Source organism: Centroberyx gerrardi, chromosome 3, assembly GCF_048128805.1.
Source record: "Centroberyx gerrardi isolate f3 chromosome 3, fCenGer3.hap1.cur.20231027, whole genome shotgun sequence".
Lineage (NCBI taxonomy): Eukaryota > Metazoa > Chordata > Actinopteri > Beryciformes > Berycidae > Centroberyx > Centroberyx gerrardi.
In genome coordinates, this window is record NC_135999.1 from 13,786,724 (window position 1) to 13,810,055 (window position 23,332).

The window sequence follows — 23,332 nt, forward strand, 5'->3', positions numbered from 1 at the left end:
GCTTTTTTTTATGAATGTCTTTTGAGGCTGATGCTGAGTTTTAGATTGTAGCGTAGCGTAGACATTTTTTCACCCAGTTGTGTGCCACATAGGCATTTGTTTTGGGGTGTGGTGCCAGTACTTGAAATATTATCTTTATGGGTTTGGAAACTTTGCAAGACTTGGAAATTGTTTGTAATAGGCCATGTAATGTCTAGGATTCTCTCTGGATATTTCACCTGCGAGGATCTGACATTGTAATCTTCATGGTTACGTCATATTTGCTCTGGATATTTATTGTTTACCTGTAATCCTTACTGCAGCGGGGCATTTTGAATTTGAAAATTGTTTGTAAATTGTTTAGATAATGGAGATCGCATGAAGAGATGGGGTAGCTGGGATGTTTGGGGGGGGCGCACTCCCAGACAGGAAGTTTATCTATCACGCATGCCTCCTACTCCTCCGCTGACAAGACCCGCTGCTTACAGGGAGTCAAACGGAGCACAGAGATTGAATATGCAACTGCCCCCTGCGGGACGCTCTCCCTGCTCCGCTCTGCTCTCTTATCATCATTAAACCTGAACTGGTCGTGGATAAAATGATCATTATGACAATTAGAAGTGGCTCAAAACCCCGGCAGGCCCCAGGAGTCCTATTCTGCTGTGCTGGCTGCCAGAACGGGCCCCCAGCCACACGGGGTGGACAGGACCAGGGGAGGGCTTAGGTGTTTACTGGCTGCATCAACAGGATGGAGCTGCCTTTATACAGAGAGAGGAACCCGGGCCCTCCAGGGACGGGGGAGATAACGGGTTTATCATCGGCCCCATGCACATGCTTTGATTGTAATGTTCTGTGTTTCCTCCCGCTCTTCTACCCCCCCCCCCCCCCTTCCATGGATCCCCCCGGTGCCAATTAAGCTGACCTGCTCAGAAACAATGCTGTGCTGTGGTGGCGCAGGCTCCCAGCTGCACTGTGGGTGTTCTCCTTCTCCTGAAACTCAATCTCCACTCTCCAGTCCCCCCCCCCCCCCCCGCCTCACCCACACACCCCTCCACACACACACACACACACACACACACACACACACACACACTCCCCATGTCATCATCACAGTGGTCTCCTCATCAACTGGTTCACATTCGCACACCTCTCAGATGATTGGCTAATTGTGGACTGACCGGCCTCTTGATTGGACAGGGGGCTGCGTCAGGATGTGGTTCAGATGCGGTGCTTGTAGCAGATCTTGACTCTTTTTGGAGCAGCTTGGTAAGGTTTACTGCAGTACTGACATCTCATGGCCACACTGGACTATAAAGCCAGCGCAGTGCTAGAAGAAGTGCCCAGTCAGTTAAGTTGTTTGGATTTGCTCTCAAGGCGACCATTTCCAGATGCAACATAGATACTCTCTGATATAAATCACCCCTATATATCTGTTGTGTCTGGTGGTAATTGTAGATGCCAAAAAAGTGCAGCTTCTACTCAATTAATGACAACATCTTGCGTAGTGAAAATCTAAAAGACACCCAGGAGTAGCATCTGTGAGGGTGACAGTAGGGTTTTATAAATGAAGACATCTGCGAACAGCAACACAAGGTTAACACTCCACTGAAGTGTATTAGCCTGCGTAACGGGGGCGAGGGGGCCTGCAATAAAATATTTCACTGTGAAACAAATAGGTCACAGCATGTTATTCTTTCTGTCCCGGCTCTCCTGACAGCTGTTGGGCCTTCTCAGCCGCCATCAGAGGCTCAGCGCTGGTCTCATACTGTCTAAAATAAGTGTCCTGCCAGTGACAAATTAGCCCCTACTCATCTTTACTATGTACTCACGCTAGGAGCAGAGCCTAAGTTATGTTAATCTCACTATTATCCTCTAATAACCAACACTGGGATGCCTGACATGGTGGAAAACGAAAGCTGAAATGTTTATGAATGTAGTACCAGTGTTATACGCAAAAAATCATTGTGCTATGAATTGTATGTCTCAAATATAGAATTTAGTTTGAAAGATGAGTATCTCAGTCTGTGTTTTTGTCTTTTTCCAGGTTGGTCATAGGATTAATGTCTCATAGGATCGCTGTGAACTTGTCATAGGATTAATGTGTGTCAACAGGTGGAGGGGTTGCACCAGAGATTTAGCTGTCATTGTACTGGAGAGCACAGGCAGTGTGTGTGTGTGCATGTGTGAGTGTCAGCATTTCAGGTAGCCTCTGAGGTAACGGCGTAGACATTGTTTTGCTCCAATCAACTCGTGTGGAATGTCTTTTAGCGGAGGATTGCCCGCGAGCCAATAAGGATCAAAAGGTTCAGGGTAACAATGCACGAGCCGACACATGCGTCACTGGCCTGAAAGACAGCTGCTCCTGTGGAATTGGAAATGGTAGCATTGTGTGTCGCTGCGTCCGCCACTCGGACAGGGTCAGCATTCCATGTAATGCACCAGTGAGATGTGAGATAACAACCACTCCTCATCCCAGCACCTCGCTTTCCCAGCTCTCTGTGGAGTGGCGCCAAAACCTTGACATTGCCAAAACCGGAGCCCTCGAGAGCAGAATTGGAGGGAAAAGAGGAATGTGGAGGCAGGTGTTTGAGAAGTATGAAGAGATAATACCTCTTGAGAGATTCAATCAGAGCCCCCTGCCCGGCTGTGGAAGAATGATGGTAGTCATAAAAAAGACAAAGATGTGTGAGGAAAAAAAAAAACAGAGGGAATTTGTTTTAAGTTGACGCAGAGTGATTTGTGTAGTTTGACAGAGGTTGGGGTTGGCATTATAACGACATCGTCATCTATTGCGCTTTGACTCAAGACACTTTCAACATGAGCATCAAGGGGCTACAAGGTAAGATCTAAAGCCTTGCAAAGAAGAAGACGCTCTCACAGCTCACCATCGCTTCGCCTCAGATCTATATTCATCCACGTGTATGTAAATGCAAAGACCTTGAATTGATTAAATGGCATATACATTAAGTTCATGCTTTTAAAAGTGCTCACTTGATGGTAGATGAGAAGATGGATAGCTGATGCAGAACAAAGCTCCTGAATCTAACCTCAGCCTGCAACCTCACACAGTAGAACTTAAAACCGCTGCAACTCAACTTTGCTGCTGACATTATGTGGAACCTGCGTTTTGTACCAAGAGCTTTCCCAATGAGCTTGTTTGTATGTCAGTTTGTGAGCCGTGCCAACAATATCCTCCCTACTGCAGCTTTGGCAGCAGTTTTACGGTGATCAATGCACAGGAGCCACAGGTTGGCACTTTGTGTTCTTTTAATCAAGGTATCTCCTTGGATTGGCTCTGCGGAGGAAGGGCTTTCTAATGGAGTGTTTGTTTCTTATGGCCCTGCTGTTCGCCTGCTGCTGAAGGAGCTAGTCATTAGCAGGGGAGCTAATATTTCAGCCCATTTAACCACTGTGTATCTTGGTGGTCCCCCTTTTGGCTCCGGATCTAGGCCTCTTTGGAATTCTGGTCTTTGACCCGCTCCCTACAGTGTGTTTATTTTGGGGATCTGGTTCACTGCATCCCCAAATCCAACATATGGATCAAGCGTTTCAAAGTGAGGTTGAGAGTGACTCCTACCAAAATGAAACTGTTGGTTTTTTTGACATTCTTTGGCAAACAGCAATCACCTCTGCTCCGACTAACATCCAGCTGTAGTGTGTGCTGCATCCCCTCCCACATAACTCCTTTTTATTTGACTTCAGTGATCTGACATTTAGTAGTACTCATAAATTTCTGCAGAGAGGAACTTTGCCTTTTGGGGTGGAGATTTATTTGTCAACTTTCACAACTTTTCACTTTACATTCAGATTGATAGAACCCCAGTGGCTTATTATGTGGGTCTCTATTGTTGTTCATTGGTACTTCAAGTACATTCCTTTGCATGGAGTCATCTCTTTTGCATTCGCATGTGGCCTGTGTCACTGCTATGTTTGACTGGGCTGGGCCCAACACAGTCCAAACAGAACTGGGAGATCCAGCACACTTGAACCAATTTATGATGTGTGTTCCTTGGCCTCTGACACAGACTACACCTATCCAGCGCTTGCCACTGTAGTCCAAACCAAGACCTCCTTTTTCCTGAATTCCTTTTGTTATATTTTGAGAGGGAATACCTGAAGAGTGACACAGCCGTGTTAATTGCAGACAAGATGCTTGTTTGTTTGCCCTGAGCAAGGTAGCATCTCTGCACGATATACACTTTTTGGGGCTTTCCTGTTCTTTATTTTTCTTTATTGAAAGTTAAAAAAGAAACAAGCTGTTTTGTATCGATACGATCACACACACACACACACACACACACACACACACACACACACACACACACATGCACACACAAAAAATCTAGGGGCCACTTTAAAAACATTCTTAACACCTAAGCCTGGCATTCTGTTCATTCTTTTGTCAAGAAGCAATAGTGAGGGAGAGTACGGCATAAAAAAGGGCCGACCTGGCTTGCCTTGCCTAGGGAATGAAATGCTATAGCTGATTATTACAGCTAACTATGATGGGAGGACCACCAGGGTAGTGACAACTGATGTAGCTGCCTCCGGGGTGAGACAAAGGTTTACATATTACACAAGCAATTTAGATGTTTTCTAAACATGTTGCCAAGACAGTGGGAGTTGGCAGCTCCTTCCTTGTTTAGGTTTTCTTTCTTTTTTCCTCTTTTACTCTCCTTCTCTCCTCCCCCCCTCCCCCCCCCTTTCTACCCAGCCTTGAATTTTGCATGGATTTTGTGTAAACCAGGAAAGAGCGAAGTGGACGGGGAGGAAAAAGCAAGGACTGAAGCACTCTGCACTTTTGTGCTCTCTATGAACTGTGAGTGAGCTAATAAATTCTTTCAGCCACTCAGCGTAGCATTCACGGATATCCCCCAAAGATTACACACACAAATCACCGCACAATGGAGGCCACCGGGAGGGCCTGGGCGTCACAGGGGCCCCCGACCCTGAGGACAAGCGCACATAACCAGGCAGGAGAGAAGACAGACTGGGCAAAGGGCGGGGAGGGTGGGGGTTGTGGAGGGGGTGCAGCTCTGCCCAGAGTCAAACGCTTTATAATGGTTAGTAATGGTATAGTCAAGGAGGTTGGTGGAGGTGCGGAGTGAAACAGGCAAGGCTGGAAAAAGAAAGAAAGAGAGAGAGAGAGAGAGAGAGAAAAGCAGGGGTGTGAAAGAAAATGCAATGGATAAATAAAATAGCGGATTAGAGAGTTTGGAGAATAAAAGGCGGTGGGGGGTGATCGGCCTGTAGGGGGTGCATGTAGTGGCCGTGGTGATGATGATGAAGATGACTGGGGGGAGGGGGTTATGGATTGGCTTTGATTCCAGCCCCACACAGCCAAGCAGAAGCTGAGTAGGGACATAATTAACTCCTGGATCTTTTGTGTTTCTCATCTGACTGCAGGGCGGAGATGAAAGGGGCCTGCTAAGCCTGGCATTCCACCCCAATTACAAGAAGAATGGCAAGCTCTACGTCTCCTACACCACCAACCAAGAACGCTGGGCCATCGGACCACACGACCACATTCTCCGTGTGGTTGAATACACCATTTCGAGGTAATAGGAGAAGTCTGTGCCAAACCTACCGAAAATATGAACTGATGCCTGCCTGAAAGAAACACCAAAACAGCAGCTGCCAAATGGTCGACAATATTATATTGACTAGATATACTGACTATCATAGACTGGACATTCCATTTGTTTCCCGCATAGGAACCCTCACTTATTGTGACCAAAGAGGTTAGATTTTGTGGCATCTTTCGTAAGAAATTGCAAGACAGTTTACAATGTTTTCTGTGTTAAGAAGTGTGAAAATTAGTGAAAATTGCAAGCCATATAAGAGTTCCCATCATCTGCTTTTTAATAATTTATTTATCACTGATTAATTGCAACAATTTGTGAAAATTGTGAGCCTTGTCATTTTCTGAATGGACATGGGAGGCATAAGTGTAGCAATAGGGCAAAATTGTGAGCATTTGCAGTATTTGTGGGGCATATTTGATTTTGTGAAAAATGTTGTGATCACAAAGTCCAGGAGGGATTCATTAGAATATCACTGACCATTTTCATTCTAACAACATTGATTTGACACATTTTTGTACTCCACAGTGTAAATAGTAAAGTTTGAAGGGCACACATGAGGAACAGAGTGTCTTTTTTCCCCCCACAAATACAGTATAACAAACAAGGATTTTTGTTGTCTTGTGGGTTTAGAATGTAGCCACTGCTACCCAGTGTTCCTTGTGCAATGTTTTTGCTGACAAGGAAAGCTTTGCATTCAAAGAAAATGTAATAGCAGTTTATTTACAGCACATCTCTTATGATGAGTGTGATGTTCTGCCTTGTGCTGTTTACACTTCACACCCCTTTCACAATGACCTGTGATTAAGAAAACAATCTTTCCTCACGAACATGTTAAAGTGTTACATTTTAATTTTCATAATCGCCGTTGTATGTATGTTGTCATGGTGACTGCAGTGTGTAGCCTTTAATTTGAGGGTCCAATATAGGGATGGCAACCAGTTTAAGTATTTGATGGTAGTTTAAGAGAGTAATTTTTTCTTTGGCAAGCTGCTTTTAAAAACATCAGGAGTTTACCCTGCCCAAAATAACACATCATTAAATATTTGTTGCTGATACTATGAAGCCAAATCCTCACTTTCTACTAGGAGTTGTGCAACATTTTGAAGCCTGGGTTACAGCTTGAGAGATCCACCCAGTGTCTTAGCCATGATGGGAGCTTTTATGATGCGTCAGATTTAAACTAAATGTCTCCAGACAACAAACTATTTAAACTCGTTTAACATTGGATTTGGCTTTGTCGTGTCAGCGTTTCTTATTCATGCAATGGTATCATTTTACCCGCCGACATAATTGTCTTCCAGGAATTAGCGACAATCTGAATGCCTCCATGTTTATCAAGTCAATTGTATTTCAAAACATTAGACGCCATTTCCTCAGTAGCTTTCGGCACAATTCATAAAACAGTCTCTGTTCCATTGTTCCATTGTTCCAGTGGCATCCAAATCCACTTACACAGACCACACTGCAGTGTATATTTGTGGATATTCAGATCAGAATTTATGAAAGCCTATCAGGAAAAGTAGCAGATAATGCTGAGAGGTATTGTTTATCTTTTCATGTAGCAGCCATCACTTGTGCATCACACCGACAGAAAACCAATGACGACGCATTGTGTGTCCCACCTTTAGGAAAAACCCGAACCAGGTGGACACCAGGACGGTGCGGGTGCTGATGGAAGTGGCGGAGCTGCACAGGAAGCACCTCGGAGGCCAGCTGCTGTTCGGCCCTGACGGCCTGCTGCACATCGTCCTGGGAGACGGCATGATCACCCTCGATGACATGGAGGAGATGGATGGGCTCAGGTGAGATCACAGGTCAAAGGGTCACGGGGTCATGTGTTCCAGAAATAACCTGTGCGTGCCCAGAGACAGTGAAGTGGTTTTAAGTTCCCCACCTCTGGGACCGCATGTGCGCCTTGCTGATCCAGGATTGAATCCTGCCAAAGCTTTCTCTCCTGTTTCTCCCCTACTCTGTCTTGTTTCTGTCTTATCATCCTCGCTCCTACCACTGTAAAAGTATATTTTGTTTGTGCGTTTTGAATGCAGTGATTTCACAGGATCCGTGCTAAGGGTAGATGTGGACACGGACTGCTGTACGTCTCCGTACTCGATACCCAGAAACAACCCCTACTTCAACAGCACCAACCAACCACCTGAAATCTTTGCCCATGGACTGCATGACCCAGGCAGGTGAGTGAAACACTTGATGGGACACTCCTACAGCACCATCACACTGAGAAACTTTGTGCAGGGTTTTTATTCCTGACAAGAGAATTGCAGTGTGTGAAAATTGTCTAATAGACTGACAAAAATGTATACATTTTTACATAAAATGCAAGTAGTTTCGATAGCAGTACTGCTGTTTTGGAAGATGCATGTAAACTCAGCATTTTGCAATGAGACCCTCATCACTCCTCTTCTTATTTCCACCTCACAGTTGTCATGACGTTACTTTTGTTTCCCCTGTGTTCATCCTGGCCATCCGTACTGTAGGTGTGCAGTGGATCGCCATCAAATGGACAATGGGACTCTCCTGATCCTGTGTACAGATGCCAGTGGCAAAAACACATCAGCGGGGAGAATACTGGAGATTGTTAAGGGGAAAGATTATGGTGAGTTCCAATTTCCCTGACATTTTCCAAAAATGTTGATAAAATTGACCTTTTTGTGTCTGGAATTTATTATTTCTTGCACTAATGTTGCTCATGATGAAAATAACTGAGTCTGGCCCCTGCTTGAGTTTTGTTTGATGGCCTCACAGCTTGAGAAAGTGCTATGGAATCTCATGAAAATCCATTATCCTGTTGGATCACCTTTCATATTTATTTGCTGAAAAATGACATCTGTTTTCACGAATGTCTTTCATTTTGTAAGAACATGGTATTTTGGCTTGTCTCCAATATGTTCAGAAACACACCAGGTTGAGTGCGGAGCAAGCAAAGCTTGAATGCAAAAATGATGTGATCTAGAAAGATTCCTCCCTCGTAGTGTGTAGTTTTGCCAGGGGAATGTGAGATTGTGTCCATGAATATGATTTATAGCTGTCAACAACAATGACTGTCTAGATGACGGGTTCGCACTGTTGAAAACACAGCTGAGAGGGGCCCAGTTCTTCTCTTTATGGAGCACATCGAGAAAATAATCAATACCAGCAGCGTCTTGACAACGCTTAGCCTACTTCTCTTCGTAAAGAACAAATTATTGCTATTTGTTTCAAATTACATTGGGCTGCTTATATCTGCCACACATTGAGCGTTGTTTTGGCCACCCAAGATAACCCCTCAACCCCGATCCCTCACACCATTACCCAGCCACCTTTCATGTCTGATTTAACCAGTTACCCAAACTCCAAAATGATCACAGTTGGGAAACGGACCCCACCAAGTCCTGGATCATAAATTTTTAGGGACAAAGAACCTCCATTCATACTTGCCTTTGCCAAGACAACTGTAATCCAAAAAATATGCCATAGTGCCTCAACATCCTGCTTGTGAATAAAAGATTAATATACTCCGTTTCAGTTTTAATAAAGACATATAACAGTTGAAGTTGGCAGCCATGGAAGCAGCCTTAAACTATTTTGTTGTCCCATTCAAATAGAGATTACTTTTATTTTTGTTTTTTTTTATTAAATCAATGTCTCACTAATAGGAACCATATACCACTATATTCTAATGGACTATTGACAGATTGCAGTAAACATGGATATTCTTTTTAATTCCAACACAAACAACACAGCCCTCATTATTGTAGGCATAAATTATGTTATGGTTTTAAGCAAATCATTCGATTACAACCATTGCAGGATGCAGATTAAAGTAAGAGTTTCATGTTCAGCATTTATGTATATGCTAAACCTCAGTGAAGTGGAGATAGTTTTATGTCTCTGATGAAACAACCCTGTGTCTATTGTCGATAGAGGCAGGTAGACTGTGGTTGACTATGTGCACTGTGTATGAAGGACTTAAATTAGACCTTTGCCTCCTCGTCCCTCTGTAGAAAACGAGCCTTCCATCTATGACCTGCAGTCCAGCGGAGGGGCTCCACCTGTAGGGGGCTTCATCTACAGAGGCTGCCAGTCTAGAAGACTCTATGGCAGTTACGTGTTTGGAGACAAAAATGGGTAAGTAATAATAAAAAGGGTTGACTGACGCACTCCGTTGGTGAGAAAGTGCTGGTAAACAATGTAATTGAAAAATGAAGCAGCTACACCTTGTGAAATCTTGGTAAACTCCCTGCATTCTTGCCTTGATGTCTGGAAAGCTGAGCCCTCCTATATTATAAACACATTGTAGTGGATTTGTTTTTCATCCTATCCTATCAAGTACAGTTGATTTTTGGGCATTTTTTGCCTTTATTAGACAGCTGAAAGAGACAGGAAAGACTTGAAGCGAGAGAGGGGGATGACATGCAACAAAAGGTCCTGGGCCGTATTTGAATGGTACATATTCGATTCAGTTACATGGTACGCGCCTTAGACCACCGAGCCACCAGGACGCCCCAGTGCAGTTGATTTATGAGCTATCAGAAACATCTTCAGCCTCACTGAGATGAACATGACTCTTCTTTTTCATCTCAAATTGACCTAATCACCCCTCCCATGCGTCGGCGTGTGCCAAAGTAAACCCGACGTTCCATCCACGTGGGGGAAAACATCAGTATTACGTTACTGTCACCACTACGGCTCGGCTCATTCAGTGTAAATGGAGATTAGACATCCTGCCCTGTGCTGTTCACACTTTTCTTTGGTTTGTAATTCATCCTACTTTGCTGATGTCAAACACTGACGCTAGTGTAAACAAAGGAAGTAAATAGTCGGGGGGAAACGCACTATCAGGAGTTGGCATTGTGTTTGAAAAATTGTGCGGTCGTGGATCCTGTGCCTCATTACAGTTTTGCGGCATATTGTTGTGGCTGAGTGAAGCCTCTGGCATGACGTTTGTTTTGAAACTAAAAGGCCGGGTCTTAAATGACGCCATGTGGACCGTGGGGTGGAAACGGAAGATGGATCAAAGAACCATGTTATCATAAGTAAAAGTTGTGTCCTCGTTTGCAGATCTCCACTGGAACTTGGCTAATACTGCTGCCAATGAATTACATTGTATTTCTCACATTTTCAATGATTTATGAATAAGAAACGCATATCATGTACACTACCAGTCAAAAGTTTAGACACACACATTTTTCTTTATTTTTCCTATTTTTCACATTTTAGAATAATAGCAAAGACATTAACACTATGAAATAACGCAAATGGAATAATGCAGTAACCAAAAAAGTGTTAAACAAATCAAAACTATCTTATATTTTAGATTTAGATTTTAGCTTGCCGCCCTTTGCCTTGATGGAAAGGCAAAGGCTTTGGAAAGAAATTCATACACAGGCATCAACTTCACTATTTATATTTGTCTAAAAAACAAATTTCAAGCATTTAAGCATAAGCCTTTAGATCAAAATGGCTTTAAGATAATGAAAAACGCAGTACATTCAATCAGGTGTGTCTAAACTTTTGACTCGTAGTGTACATACTGTATGGTATCATCCAACAGCTGACATTAGCTATACCGATAAAGCATTGGTTGCAATAATTGATAAATGGCTTGTGTGCTTTGTTTTGTCTCAGCAACCTGCGGATCCTGCAGAAGTCTTCATTGTCAACATCAGCAAGTGGTGAAAAGTGGCAGGAGAAAGCTCTGTGTCTGGGCTCCTCCAGCTCCTGCGGCTCTACGCTCGTGGGACACATCTTGGGCTTTGGAGAGGATGAACTGGGTTAGTAGAGCAACAGTTAGACACCAAACTGAACAACCACTGAGACAGACAGGGGGTAACATTTTTATGCACTTTTATGTTTATGTACATTACACACTCCCTCTCTCTGTCTTTCCTTTCCTTTCCCTTTCTTTGGTTCTCCCTCTCTACATCCATATGAGTGACAGCTTAAGTGTCAACAAATCTCCTGAAGTCAGAGTTGGGTGTCACAACATGGAGCCATCTTGACAGTCCTGTTGACTCAAAATGACAGATCTCAAAACTTTGGAAAAAACATTGTTTAGAGTCATTGGGTGTTGTATATGTAACAATTGTTCATGTATTTACATAAAACACCCTCGTGCGGAATTTTCCACTTTAACAAGATCATTGTACTGTTTTACACCAACACAGGGTGTCTCCCATCGGAAAACAAGACACTCAAAACTACAGGGAAACTAATACTTTGACTCTACCTCTATGGCACATTCCCAACAGGATATTAAACAGTGTGTGCTTCCCTCTGGATTAACTGTCATTTCCATAAGATAGCACTGATCCTCAAAGGATCCATTTATGGGCCGTGTGTTCGACCACCTACAAGGCGGTGTTTTGCATAGAGTAGTGAGATGTGTTATTGTTTACCTGGGGGACTGCACCATTCAGATAAGGTGGGGGTGAGCCGAGGTGAGCTGAATTATGATACAGAACATATTGACCAGTTGGACTGAAAGGTTCCCTGCCAACAAATTATCCGCCGTCAGCTTTCGTTTTTCTATTTAAAATGATACACGATGTGCGTCGCTCACGCAGCCGTCAGAAATGGTTAATCACTGTTCTTGCCAGGTCTTGGAGTTGTTATTTGAAGAGGTATTTGAAGATTTCTGCATTTGATCATGATTTGCAAGTGGTGCAAGAATTGTGGAGGGGTGGGCACGTGTCCCAAAGTATGGGCCCCACAGACACATGTTTACAATTTGTCCCCTTATGGAACTTTCTTGCGGGCTTGTTCCTCATTAAATTATCCGCCTGGTTCCCAGTCATGAGTATCCAATTGTCCCATTAAACTCTTTCTTAAGGTCCCATGGCAAGTGCAGCACTGCAGAAGCCTTTAGCTAGAATCCCTCTCCTCTCCTCTCCTCTCCTCTCCTCTCCTCTCCTCTCCTCTCCTCTCCTCTCCTCTCCTCTCCTCTCCTCTCCTCTCCTCTCCTCTCCCCTCTTCTCCTCTCCTCTCCTCTCCTCTCCCCTCCCCTCCCCTCCTCTCCTCTCCTCTCCTCAGTTTGATGTTGATGCATGCATGGACTAGAGAGTGTAGTCTACTGATTACACTCATTCATCATCGAGGGCTCCACAAGTGTACTTGAGCATAAAGGTTAATCATTGGGACATATACAGCGTATTAAAAGCTATGTCTATGTAGTAACTCTGTTGCTCTTTCTCAGGTGAGGTCTACATACTGGCAAGCAGTAAAAGCATGGCACAGTCACACAGCGGGAAACTCTACAAGTTGGTGGACCCCAAAAGGTACAATCAAGACATTACTGTTCTTTTTTCCTTGGGGTGCATTGTTTCACAGTTGGAAGGGAGTTTTGAGAAAGCTTTATTTTTCCTGCCTTATATTTTTGTAGGTTATGGTGATTTCAAATTGTAATTGGGTAATGTTCAGCAAGTAAGCGACCCCTTTAATGTTATGTGTGCAATCTAATGAGACGCCACCAAACTAGTCAGCCATTACCAATTACATGCTGACTTTATTCCACGTTCAGACTGAGGAGATCACAGATATATCACACGAGATGCTCCTTCAGATCTTGCGCGCAGCGTATCGACTTGCACGCAACCATGGAAGTGTGGTAAATCCGATTTTACAGCAGAACCACAGCGACATCTTTACTGTACATTCTCATTTTCCTCCTTTCAGTCCCTCACTACTTACACGTCTCCCCCCCTCACACACATTTAACACATCGCTGTGACCAGAACCTTTACCCCCTTCAGCAAGTCGTCACATGACCATCTCTCTTGGCCAACACAAACTCTGAGCAGTAACCGGAGAGTAAGCATAGCATTTCAAAATGTTAGTGTAAGGTATTCCTAACAGCAGCACTGACTAGCTGGCCACTTTCACCCTGGTAACATAACTATGGCCTGCTGGTTATTTTCGGAACATTTGACAGCAGAGTTTATACTGCTGAGAGTAAAGAAAACGCAAAGGCACCTGTTGTCAAGCATAGAGACCTCCAGTTTACGTTTATTTTAAGCACATGTAGAAACACATGCACAAGTCCAGCATATTTTCTCAGTCTTAATGTGGACGCAGTTCAACAAAACTACACCTCAGTTTCAGTTTGAGTGGTGGAATCAGGTCTATTGCTGTGCTCCCTCATGCTAAATGAGTTGCTACTCAACAATTGGAATGTGTCTGTGTGCATGTATGTGTGTGTGTGTGTGTGTGTGTGTGTGTGTGGTCGCGCGTGTGTGTGTGTGTTTGTGTCATAATCCTTACCATATGCATCACTGTATTAAAAATCATCTTGTAAATGATGAATTTTTGTGCCAAGCCAAGTACATGTGAAAAACATTTGTCACTGCACATGAGAAAATATGCGCATATTGCATGAAGTCACCCCTCACAATACAGGATGGATGTGTAAACGTTTGTCCCTAATATATTATCCAGGCAGTAAAGAAATCATATTGAACACAAGCGGAGCCACCAGTTGCTTATTAAAGGTCTGTTTCTAAGTGAACCTCCCGTGTTTCTGCCCATCCTCTTGTCAACACACTTGAAGGTGTTGAGAAAGTGAGATCCTGTAGAGTTAGTCCCATCTACTCTGGTCCTGTCAAAATACACATGGAACATAGGGAATTTTCATATTATAACAGTCCTTTTAAGTCCGAACCAGAGTTCACTAGGCTGTTACATTGTATTGGTACGGATTCTTTCACATTGCTTAATATCAAGTGGACTTATTGGACAGATATTTTGGCGGGAGTACAAAAAATCGAACTACAATGGCACTCAGAGGGCGTTTTCAAATTATAATGCTATACCCACGCTACTTGCATTTTCCCCAGACATCCCATGGCGATATTTGATATTTCATAGACTGCAGCATCAATCTGTGGATCAAATGATCCACACCACGGTCCAAATGGAAGAAGACCGAGGCCGCAATCTTTTGGTCCGCACCCTGAGTCCGCATGGTGTGTTCACACCTGCCTAAATGATCTGAACTTAGCAAAAAGTTTGTAAAGTCTGCACCAAACGATATAGGCGTGAAACTTGCCTTACTTAGAGCACAAGAAAAGTCCCAAACGAATTATGTTTCTATAGGCTGTCAGATCCAATCAAGAGAGAGAGAGAGAGAGAGACAGATCAAGTAAGAGAAGCAAAGAGAGAGAGCGTGTTTGTATGCCTCAGAATCACAATAGAAACATATCCCCAGCTAATTACTCCTAGGTGATGACAGTGCCACCCAAGTCTTAGCACAATTAATTACACCACAGATGTTTCAAAGGGGCCCTGGTGGCTCGCTCCGTATTTATGTTCTCTGGCATGGCCGCTGGACGCGTTTCTCCCAAAGAACAATTCTTTCCACCATCGATTGGCCTTGTTTAGTCTGCGCGGACCCTGTGGTGTTGGAGTCCTGACTCTTAACACACTCTGGCTTCGTTATTAGGATCTTGTTACAGGGAGGGTGGAGAGGGGGCGACAGGGGGAGTAAAGGGGGTAGCTAACGTGTCTGACCTCAGCGCGTTATCAAGTCGGGTGGTCCTCCCCTCTTCCTCTTCCATACTGTGGGGACATCTGGACCCTAAAGCCTTCTCAGAAAGGGGTTTTTGTTTTAGACTGTGGTGGTTTTGAGGTCCGATATAGCATCTAGCATTGTGTTTTGATCAATTGTGTGTTTGGGAACATAGAGGGGGGGAAAGAGGAAACTGTCGGGGAGAGCGAGCGGCGGAGGCTTACAGGGAAACATCAGCCATAAAATCCCTCAGCAGTGTTTGTGTAAACATGTCCTGGCCAGATGACTTCATTTCTAGGTATTTGTTTGTCAGTTGGAGTACCCCTCCAATAATAAATAGGCCACCATGCATTTTGAAATGCACCGAATTGCGTGTGTGTCTGCGTGTGAGAGAGAGAGAGAGAGAGAGAGATAGAGGGAGACAGAGAGAGAGAGAGAGATTGTTTGTGGGGCAGCAGTGAAAGAGACAGAAATGTTTCCAATCATCATATCATCTCTGATGTAATTCATGTAATGTCTGAGACAAAATGTCATATTGAAGAATTCTTATCTCAATTGCTCTACCACACAGTCTGGAGTCTGCATCACTATCTGCATAATGCATCCAGAGGGATAATCTGCTCTAAAGAGGTCTAACCTCCTGTATGAACCTTAAACTTACTAGAGCAATGCAGCCGCCCCAATTCAATTGAAACTTCAGTGTGATTGTGGTTTACTTGCACATATAACCAGCTAATTGAGTGCCAGGCTGACTACTTTTCAGCCAGTCCCACTGTAGCCTGTATGTAATAACATAGTTATTTAGAGAGAGAGAGCTTTTTATTTATCTCAGGAACAAATAAAGCCAGAAAGACCCCTCTCTCTTTTGAGAGAAGAAACACACTAACAAACAAAGATAATATGATACAGGACAGGGATTGCTCTCAGGCTCTCTGTGTATATATGGTATGGGGGCCACATAGTAAGGTTACATGTCACTGCCATGTTGTTTATGATATCATAATGAAAGAGGCACACATTGCCTTGCATCTGCAATGGGACAGAATCCGCTGTGCTCTCACAGTTGGTCCTTGGCGAGAGCTTAATTGTAACATGAAAAGTCAGATCTCCTGCTGATTCCTGTTGTTAAACGTAATTTGCCTTTCTATTTGTTACAGCCCCTATCTGCAGACAAGTGGGAAAGTAGTATCATGAAGCTGTTTTCACACGTTTGGGTTTTGTCAGCTGCAGACGGGGCTGATTGAATTACAGTGAGCAGGGACCTTGAAAAGGCAAAGTGAACTTCGAATAGGGTCCTGGGACCTCTTTTATGAACTTCATTAGCTATGGAAGTCACAAATCACTGGATGGTCTGGGCAAGGAGGCTGCGTGTGTTCGTTGGTGAATGTATTTATCTGTGTGTGCGCTTCTCTGCGTGCTTGTGTGTTTTGTGCGTACAGATATAGTCTGTGTGGGTGGTGGGTACACGCGAACGTGCACATCTGTGAGCCTGTGTGAGCGTGCGGGACGCTAGCTCCCAGCATGCTGCAAAAAAAAAAAAAAAGCCTTTCTTTATTCTCCTATCCCTCCTAAATCTTCCTACTTCTCTACTGTGGTCCTCCCCTTGACAAAGCTGCTTGCCAGTCCCACTGAATAGCCCTGGCTCCTACAATACACAGTAAATTTCTTACACAATTAAAACAAGGAATGAAGCTACAAAAGAGGCCCCCAAACAATGGAGTCGGATGACAAAACAGCAAAAGAGACCACACTGGGCCGTTTGATTAAGCCATTGTTAGGGTGCACAATGTACACCACTCCACAGCAGTTTTCTCACATATACCTCGTGTCAATCAAACAGGCCCTGCGAGCCAACAAGCTAAACACACACACACACACACACACACACACACACACACACACATACACATGCACACTAACAAACACTGCAATCAAACAGATCAGGGACGAATTTGAGGCAGTTAAAGCATGTAGCATCTGATGGAGCAGACCTGAATGGATGTCAGTCTTAAGATAAGTCAGTGTTTCGCTTCTCCTGATGCCAGGACAGAAGAGAGGGCCGTTTTTAGCTGGTAACACCAGTCTTAACCTGCTCTAATCTTCCTAGTTCTCAGTCTCACCTCTGTATCCATACACTGTCATTGCTAAAATAATAAGGCCAGCCTCCTCTCCCCTCCCTGTTAGTTTTAATTAAGACAGTCTGTGTTTTACGCAAGCATCTGGCCATATTTTCATCGTCATCATCATCTCTCTCTCCATCTATCTACCTCTCACCCTGTCTCCCTCTCTCTCCCACTCTCTCGCTCACACACACGCACCCCTCCCAAAGTTGATAAATTCCCACAGTGGCTGTTGACCCAGCTGCCTTTGTCAAGTGGCGCTACCAGCAGGTGTTGTTTTCACAGCCACCCTGGCAGTCGTACAGCCTGTTTAGTAGCGCTGCTGACCCCTGCCTGCTATTAACAGTGTTAGCTACAGACCCCCCAATCCTCCGGGGACTCTCGCTCTTTCTCTCTCTCCCTCTCGCTCTGTTCCCTTCCCTCCTTCGCTCTTTTTTTTAACTACATGCAGCCTGCCACAACAAAAGCCAGCGCGGATGGGAAAGGGAAGACAGAGTCTGGAGTTGGGTGCTGATGGGAGCATGGGAATCGCCCCCTCCCTGAAAGCACACACACGCACGCGTGCACTCACACGCACGCGCGCACACACACACACGCACACAGACACACCCTTCCAGTCCCCGTCTTGCCGCTACACACTGCCATCAGTCAATGTGGCTGTCAGAATAACACTTTCCAAACTATGAAGTACACACACACACATACTCAAATAAGCAAGCATGCTTATCATCACACAAAATCTCAGCCACTGTTATTTATCCATGTACTGACAAAGCCCCTAATCTTATTTAACATGACTGTATGCAGAGGAAATGATCACCCAAGTTGTAGTCTCTAACTCCATCCAGTTCCGCTTTCTACTGCAGATTGATCATTAGCTCTCTGCAGCAGTGATTGATGGGGCCTGTTCTGCTATGGTCTCGTAATCCCTACGTACACACACACACACACACACACACACACACACACACTGACCTCACTGCTCATACTTGTGCCTCTCAGTTCTCATACCACCACCAGTCCACCGGAGTCCAGTTACCATGCCTGTGTGTGTGTGTGTGTGTGTGTGTGTGTGTGTGTGTGTGTGTGTGTGCATTCCTTCTGTGTCCAGGAAATTGTCTTGCCTCATTACATACAACAGGGATGTTTATGCATCCATATTTCTCTCTCTCTCTCTTTCACACACGCATGCACACACACACACACACACACACACACACACACACACACACACACACTGCTTTCAAGTGGGCAATAGGCGCTTCACATTTGAACTTCATTACGCACAAGCTATATTATTTCCAGATTTTTAGAGCGTGATATGAAATAATTCTGTTTCAGCCCATTTGGTGATGTGCGTGTCTGGATGTTTGTCTTGATATGAAATGATCACAATATGTCTCTTTGCTGTGCGCATGTGGCGTGGGGATGTCTCAGTGTGTGTGTGTGTGTGTGTGTGTGTGTTATCCAGATCAGGTGTATATGTGTGGGACACTGTGTTAACCTTGTGTCTTGTTTTGTTCTTGGAGGAAATTGAGGAAAAAATGAGTCAAATCAATAAAAGCACTAAACTTGGCAGATGTGGCTGTACAGTTCCATCTTAGATGTTTGCTTAAAAAAATGGACCAGATGAATGAAAAAAATCAACAAAACCCTGGATATTAAAATGCTGATATTCCTCTCAATTTGCTATGCCTATAGCTTTCTCATTCATAACTGTAGAACCATTATCAAATGATTATCTAATTATGCGCCTGGATTTTTTTTTTTTAAGTGGCTTTAAAAGAATGTACATTCCATAGTTGTAAAAAAAAAAATATGGTACAGATTAGAGATACATTTATAACTTATGAAAGCCTATACCCCAATATGCATCAGATTAGATAACCATCCTATTTATGGTGTCTGGCCTGGGATGAACCTCAAGAATAGTTGATATGGCGCCCTGCAAATCATCTGAGATCATAGAAACAATCTGCTGAGTTTTCTGAAGTTGCAGTAACACACTTCAGTTCATCCTGGGTTTGGAACAGGCAGAACAGCATCAGTCCAACAGTGGACGATGTGTGTGATTGTACACAATGTTGGATGTTTACGCATGTGTTGGCCTGCTTGTTATGCCATTCATGAATAACCTTACATTGGACATATAGTGGCTACAGGTACAATGGTGCAATGGCAAAAAAGGGTTAAACATAGTTACGATGGAAAGGCAGTATTGTTTAGGTTCACGTTTCCTTGATGATAACTACAGCATTTCCACAACTCGCAGTATTACATTACTTTCTGAGGAGGAGAGATTCTTATATTCTACAAATGTGCTTTCCCTGGAGTGGGTGAAAGTGGATTAGCCTTCCAAATCTTTTTGTTTTCACAATCAGTCATCCAAAACTACATCTACAACTACGCATCTTTCCACCTCAGTTTGCTTGCCTTTCACAAATCAACACCACCCATTTACCTCCCTAGTTATATTCTATACAATCCAGTAGGAGTGTTTAAGCACAACCTTTTTCCTTAATGGATCTTCACTCAGAGCCAAAGCATTATATTTCCTCACTTCATCTCTTGTTATTCCAGTCTTTAATATGGAGAAACTGAAACATTTGAATTTTATGATGATTTTGTCTGTTTTACGATTTTACATTCTTGTAATAATATTTTTTCTTGGATTTTTTGGACAAGCTTTCTTTAGGATCATCTAAGGGACATGTTTAAAAACTTTCAGGGTTTTATACCATGATGTGTTTTGTAATATGTTTATGATGATTTTCCCCTTTAGCCAGTCCTTTTGAATTTCGTCAATTAGTGCCCCTCCTATTCTAATGTTTTTGAGCATCCTTTCAATTGGGGCTGGGCGATATGGACAAAACTAATGTCATGAAAATCATAATAAATTATTTCGATATTGATATGGAACATATGCAAAATCACATGTTAAATAATCAAACTGATGTTCATCGCATGATAAAAATAAAAATGTTCCCTAGTTTGTTTTCGATTTGAAATGGTATTTGCCTTTTATCATTAAGTCAGATAATTGTGAGTTATTGCCCAGCCCTACTTTCTGTGATGTTTTAAGATGCCCCCCCAACTGAGATGCTTTTATCCTCCGCATACTGATTTCCCCTCCCTCTGACAACTGTTGCAGGCCCCAGGTCCCTAAGGAGTGCCAGCGTCAGGTGGAGCCTCCGGAGCTGCTGATGACAACTTGTTCCCGGCACTGTAAGAACGGACACTGCACTCCTACTGGCAAGTGCTGCTGCAGCCCCGGCTGGGAGGGACCCTTCTGCACAGTGGGTGAGTGCAGCGAAGATGTGCCTCTCTGCCACATGCAGACTGGTGCTGACTGGACGCTCATTAAAAAAAAACAACTTTATTTGTAGAGCACCTTTCAAGACGAGTGCCACAAAATGCTTTACAAGTTAAAACATAGAAGACAGTGTTGTTTCTTTTCAGTTGCCTAAATGAAGTGAATGAACAGTACACATGCCCACACTCACATACATTCAAACGTGTCTGCATCCTGCACTCACACACACACACACACACACACACACACACACACACACACACAATTCAACTAATAATTGATTAGGAACTCACTAGATCTTTTGCCATTTCGATTCCACAATCTGAATCTCGACAGAACCCCCGCCACAGTGTTTCTACCCGTATTTTCTTAATTTACCTTCAACTAACCCTCCTCTCTCTCTCTCTCTCTCTCTCTCCTCTCTCTGTGACCTCAGCCAAATGTGAGCCAGGCTGCCGCAACGGAGGCGCGTGTGACGAGCCCAACAAGTGCCTGTGCAAGAGCGGCTACTCCGGAGCCCAGTGCGAGAAGGGTGAGCGGGGCATGCCCAACGACCAGGAGAAAGACGGCATACTGGACCACATAATCGACATGACCTCGTACCTGCTGGACCTGACCAGCTACATCGTATAGGGGCGCGCAGAGGGGGGGTCTGCTCCCCGACGTCACCCCCAACAAGTCGACACAAATCTACCTACCACCACCAGCAGACTCTAACGAGGCGTCCGTCACTGGGCCTCTCAGTCTCCCTCACACCCGCGCAGGCATGCACACACACACACACACACACACACACAGATTCACACACAGGATCCCCCATCGGACTGTTCTTTCATCCACGTCGCCATTACTGAACTCTTCCTCTTTCGCCTATAAGCTACTTGCTCTTGAGCACCAGGCCTGGCATCCAAGCCGTGTTCACATTTCAAGAGACCTGCAGACAGCAGCGAGATGATTGACAAGCATGGCCTAGTTATGGAAGTTACACTACGATTTCTCACTCAGAAACGCCCGCACGCGGCTGACTTACACTCCTGCTGAGCCACAGAGGAGACACCGCAGAGTCTCCACAGGAACGGCCATCTTAACTCAAGACGTTGGACGTTTTTCTGGGGGTGTGTGTTGCCTTACAGAAGACTCCCCCCCCCATCCCCCCCCCCTCAACAAAAAGGAGTTTCAGGGGAGAGAGCTTGTCCAGTAGTTCTCTAAGGATTAATAATTGTAAGGAGTGGCGATGTTTGAGTTGAAGACCCAATTTGTGCTTACGGTCTTTTTTTTTTTTTCATTCAAAACAAAGCAAAACAAATGTCTATGTACGCAGACTTTGAAGGGACACTCTGCTTCTCGGCGGCGGTTATACGGTAATACTGAAAATAAAGCAGAGAAGTTTATGAGAATCGTGCGGCATATAGAGCGCGCTGGTTCCTTTGTGCTATACTATTCTAAAGGCACGAATACAAGCGAGATGAACCATGTTGTCTCACAGTTATGAGGTTGAGGTTGTATTTAGTTTGTGGGCACATTGTCGTAAAAAGCTATAACGGTATATGTATACATTGGTATAGATTTACTCACTTGCTATCAGTGTACAGAGCAGATCTGCAACACGAGACTGTTATCTACTCAGAAATAGAAACGACTGAGTGAGTACATTGTGCTTCTTTTGTCAAAGCCAGTTTCATACAATCCGAATGGAGTTATCAGCTCCCATGCACTGTATTCATTTTTTTCATTCATTTTTAACAACTGAAATGAATTTTAACATTTATTGGGATGCAATGACAACAATTTCATATTCACACGCACACACACTAGCACAGGTTAACAAACTCCTTTCATTGTCTCACACACTGAACCTGAACCCGAACTCCAACTTCAGTTGCTATAAAGGGAAGAGAGAGAGCGTGGTGATGTATATTTCCGATAGAGCTTACCTAAGTACTACTTAGCATCACAAAATACTATAGCATTACTATTGTTATCATAGAGGAGGGTTTATTTTTTTAAGCGTAATAATATATGGGAGAGAATGGTGTTTATAGAAAGCAGTTTTTACACTAAGCTTGTAAATTCATGTCATTTCATGTTCTTTTTCTTATACATATGCAGTTTTTTCCACTGTTAAGAAAGACACGTGAGGACACATGTATTTTTTAGAATTTTTTTTTTTTTTTTTTCAGCGTTAAAAGTAATGCATGTCTATGCCTGCATAGCGTAGTTCGGAGCAGTTGGCTGAGTCCATCTAATTCCCCTCCCTGACATGTGGTTTCATTACCACTGTCAGAACTGTGTCTCTGTTGTGAAATGATCAAAGATCCAGTCAGGCCACCAAGTCACTGTGGAAGCAGTTCACAGTCAGAGCCAGATCTTATCTACGGAGAGCAGATTCAAGATTAACCCACAAGACGATCTGTCTAATGCAGATAAGTTTGAAGAAGAATTCAGAAAGGTCGTCAAGATTGAATGTTACACTCTGATGTGTTTGACTACAGGGGAAGAGATGAAATGTCTTCGCTTAGTCGCAAAACAATTAAACACAGACTGGGATTGTCTGGAGCCACGTTAATGTGTTGTTTCTTTTCAGATGCCTGAATGAAGTTCATACGGACACAACACACACACACACACACACGCCCACATTCACCTTAATTCACCTAGTTATTGATCAGGAACTCTACATTTGATCTTTTGCCATTTCGAATTCCACAGAATGAGTCTTGACAGTTTAACAGCTTTGATAAGGCAAACATTTGCATCTTTTGCTTTTCCCCCCTACAGACTCTTAGTTCTGAGTGAGTTCTTACTCCTTTCATGGTTAAATGAAGTTCAGTGTCCGTAA

At 43.8% G+C, this 23,332-nt stretch overlaps 1 protein-coding gene across 1 annotated transcript in view; it reads left to right on the top strand.

Annotated features, from left to right (window-relative positions):
- The window catches only part of hhip (hedgehog interacting protein), a 34,775-nt gene extending 13,172 nt beyond the window's left edge, over positions 1–21,603 (top strand). The window contains exons 6-14 of the mRNA XM_078281822.1: positions 5,386–5,537; positions 7,193–7,366; positions 7,610–7,753; positions 8,057–8,175; positions 9,563–9,686; positions 11,187–11,332; positions 12,754–12,835; positions 20,332–20,480; positions 20,930–21,603. Coding sequence (XP_078137948.1) covers positions 5,386–5,537; positions 7,193–7,366; positions 7,610–7,753; positions 8,057–8,175; positions 9,563–9,686; positions 11,187–11,332; positions 12,754–12,835; positions 20,332–20,480; positions 20,930–21,126 — 1,287 coding nt within the window. The 3' untranslated portion in view covers positions 21,127–21,603. The remainder of the gene's footprint in view (positions 1–5,385; positions 5,538–7,192; positions 7,367–7,609; positions 7,754–8,056; positions 8,176–9,562; positions 9,687–11,186; positions 11,333–12,753; positions 12,836–20,331; positions 20,481–20,929) is intronic.
- Positions 21,604–23,332: the final 1,729 nt, after the last annotated feature.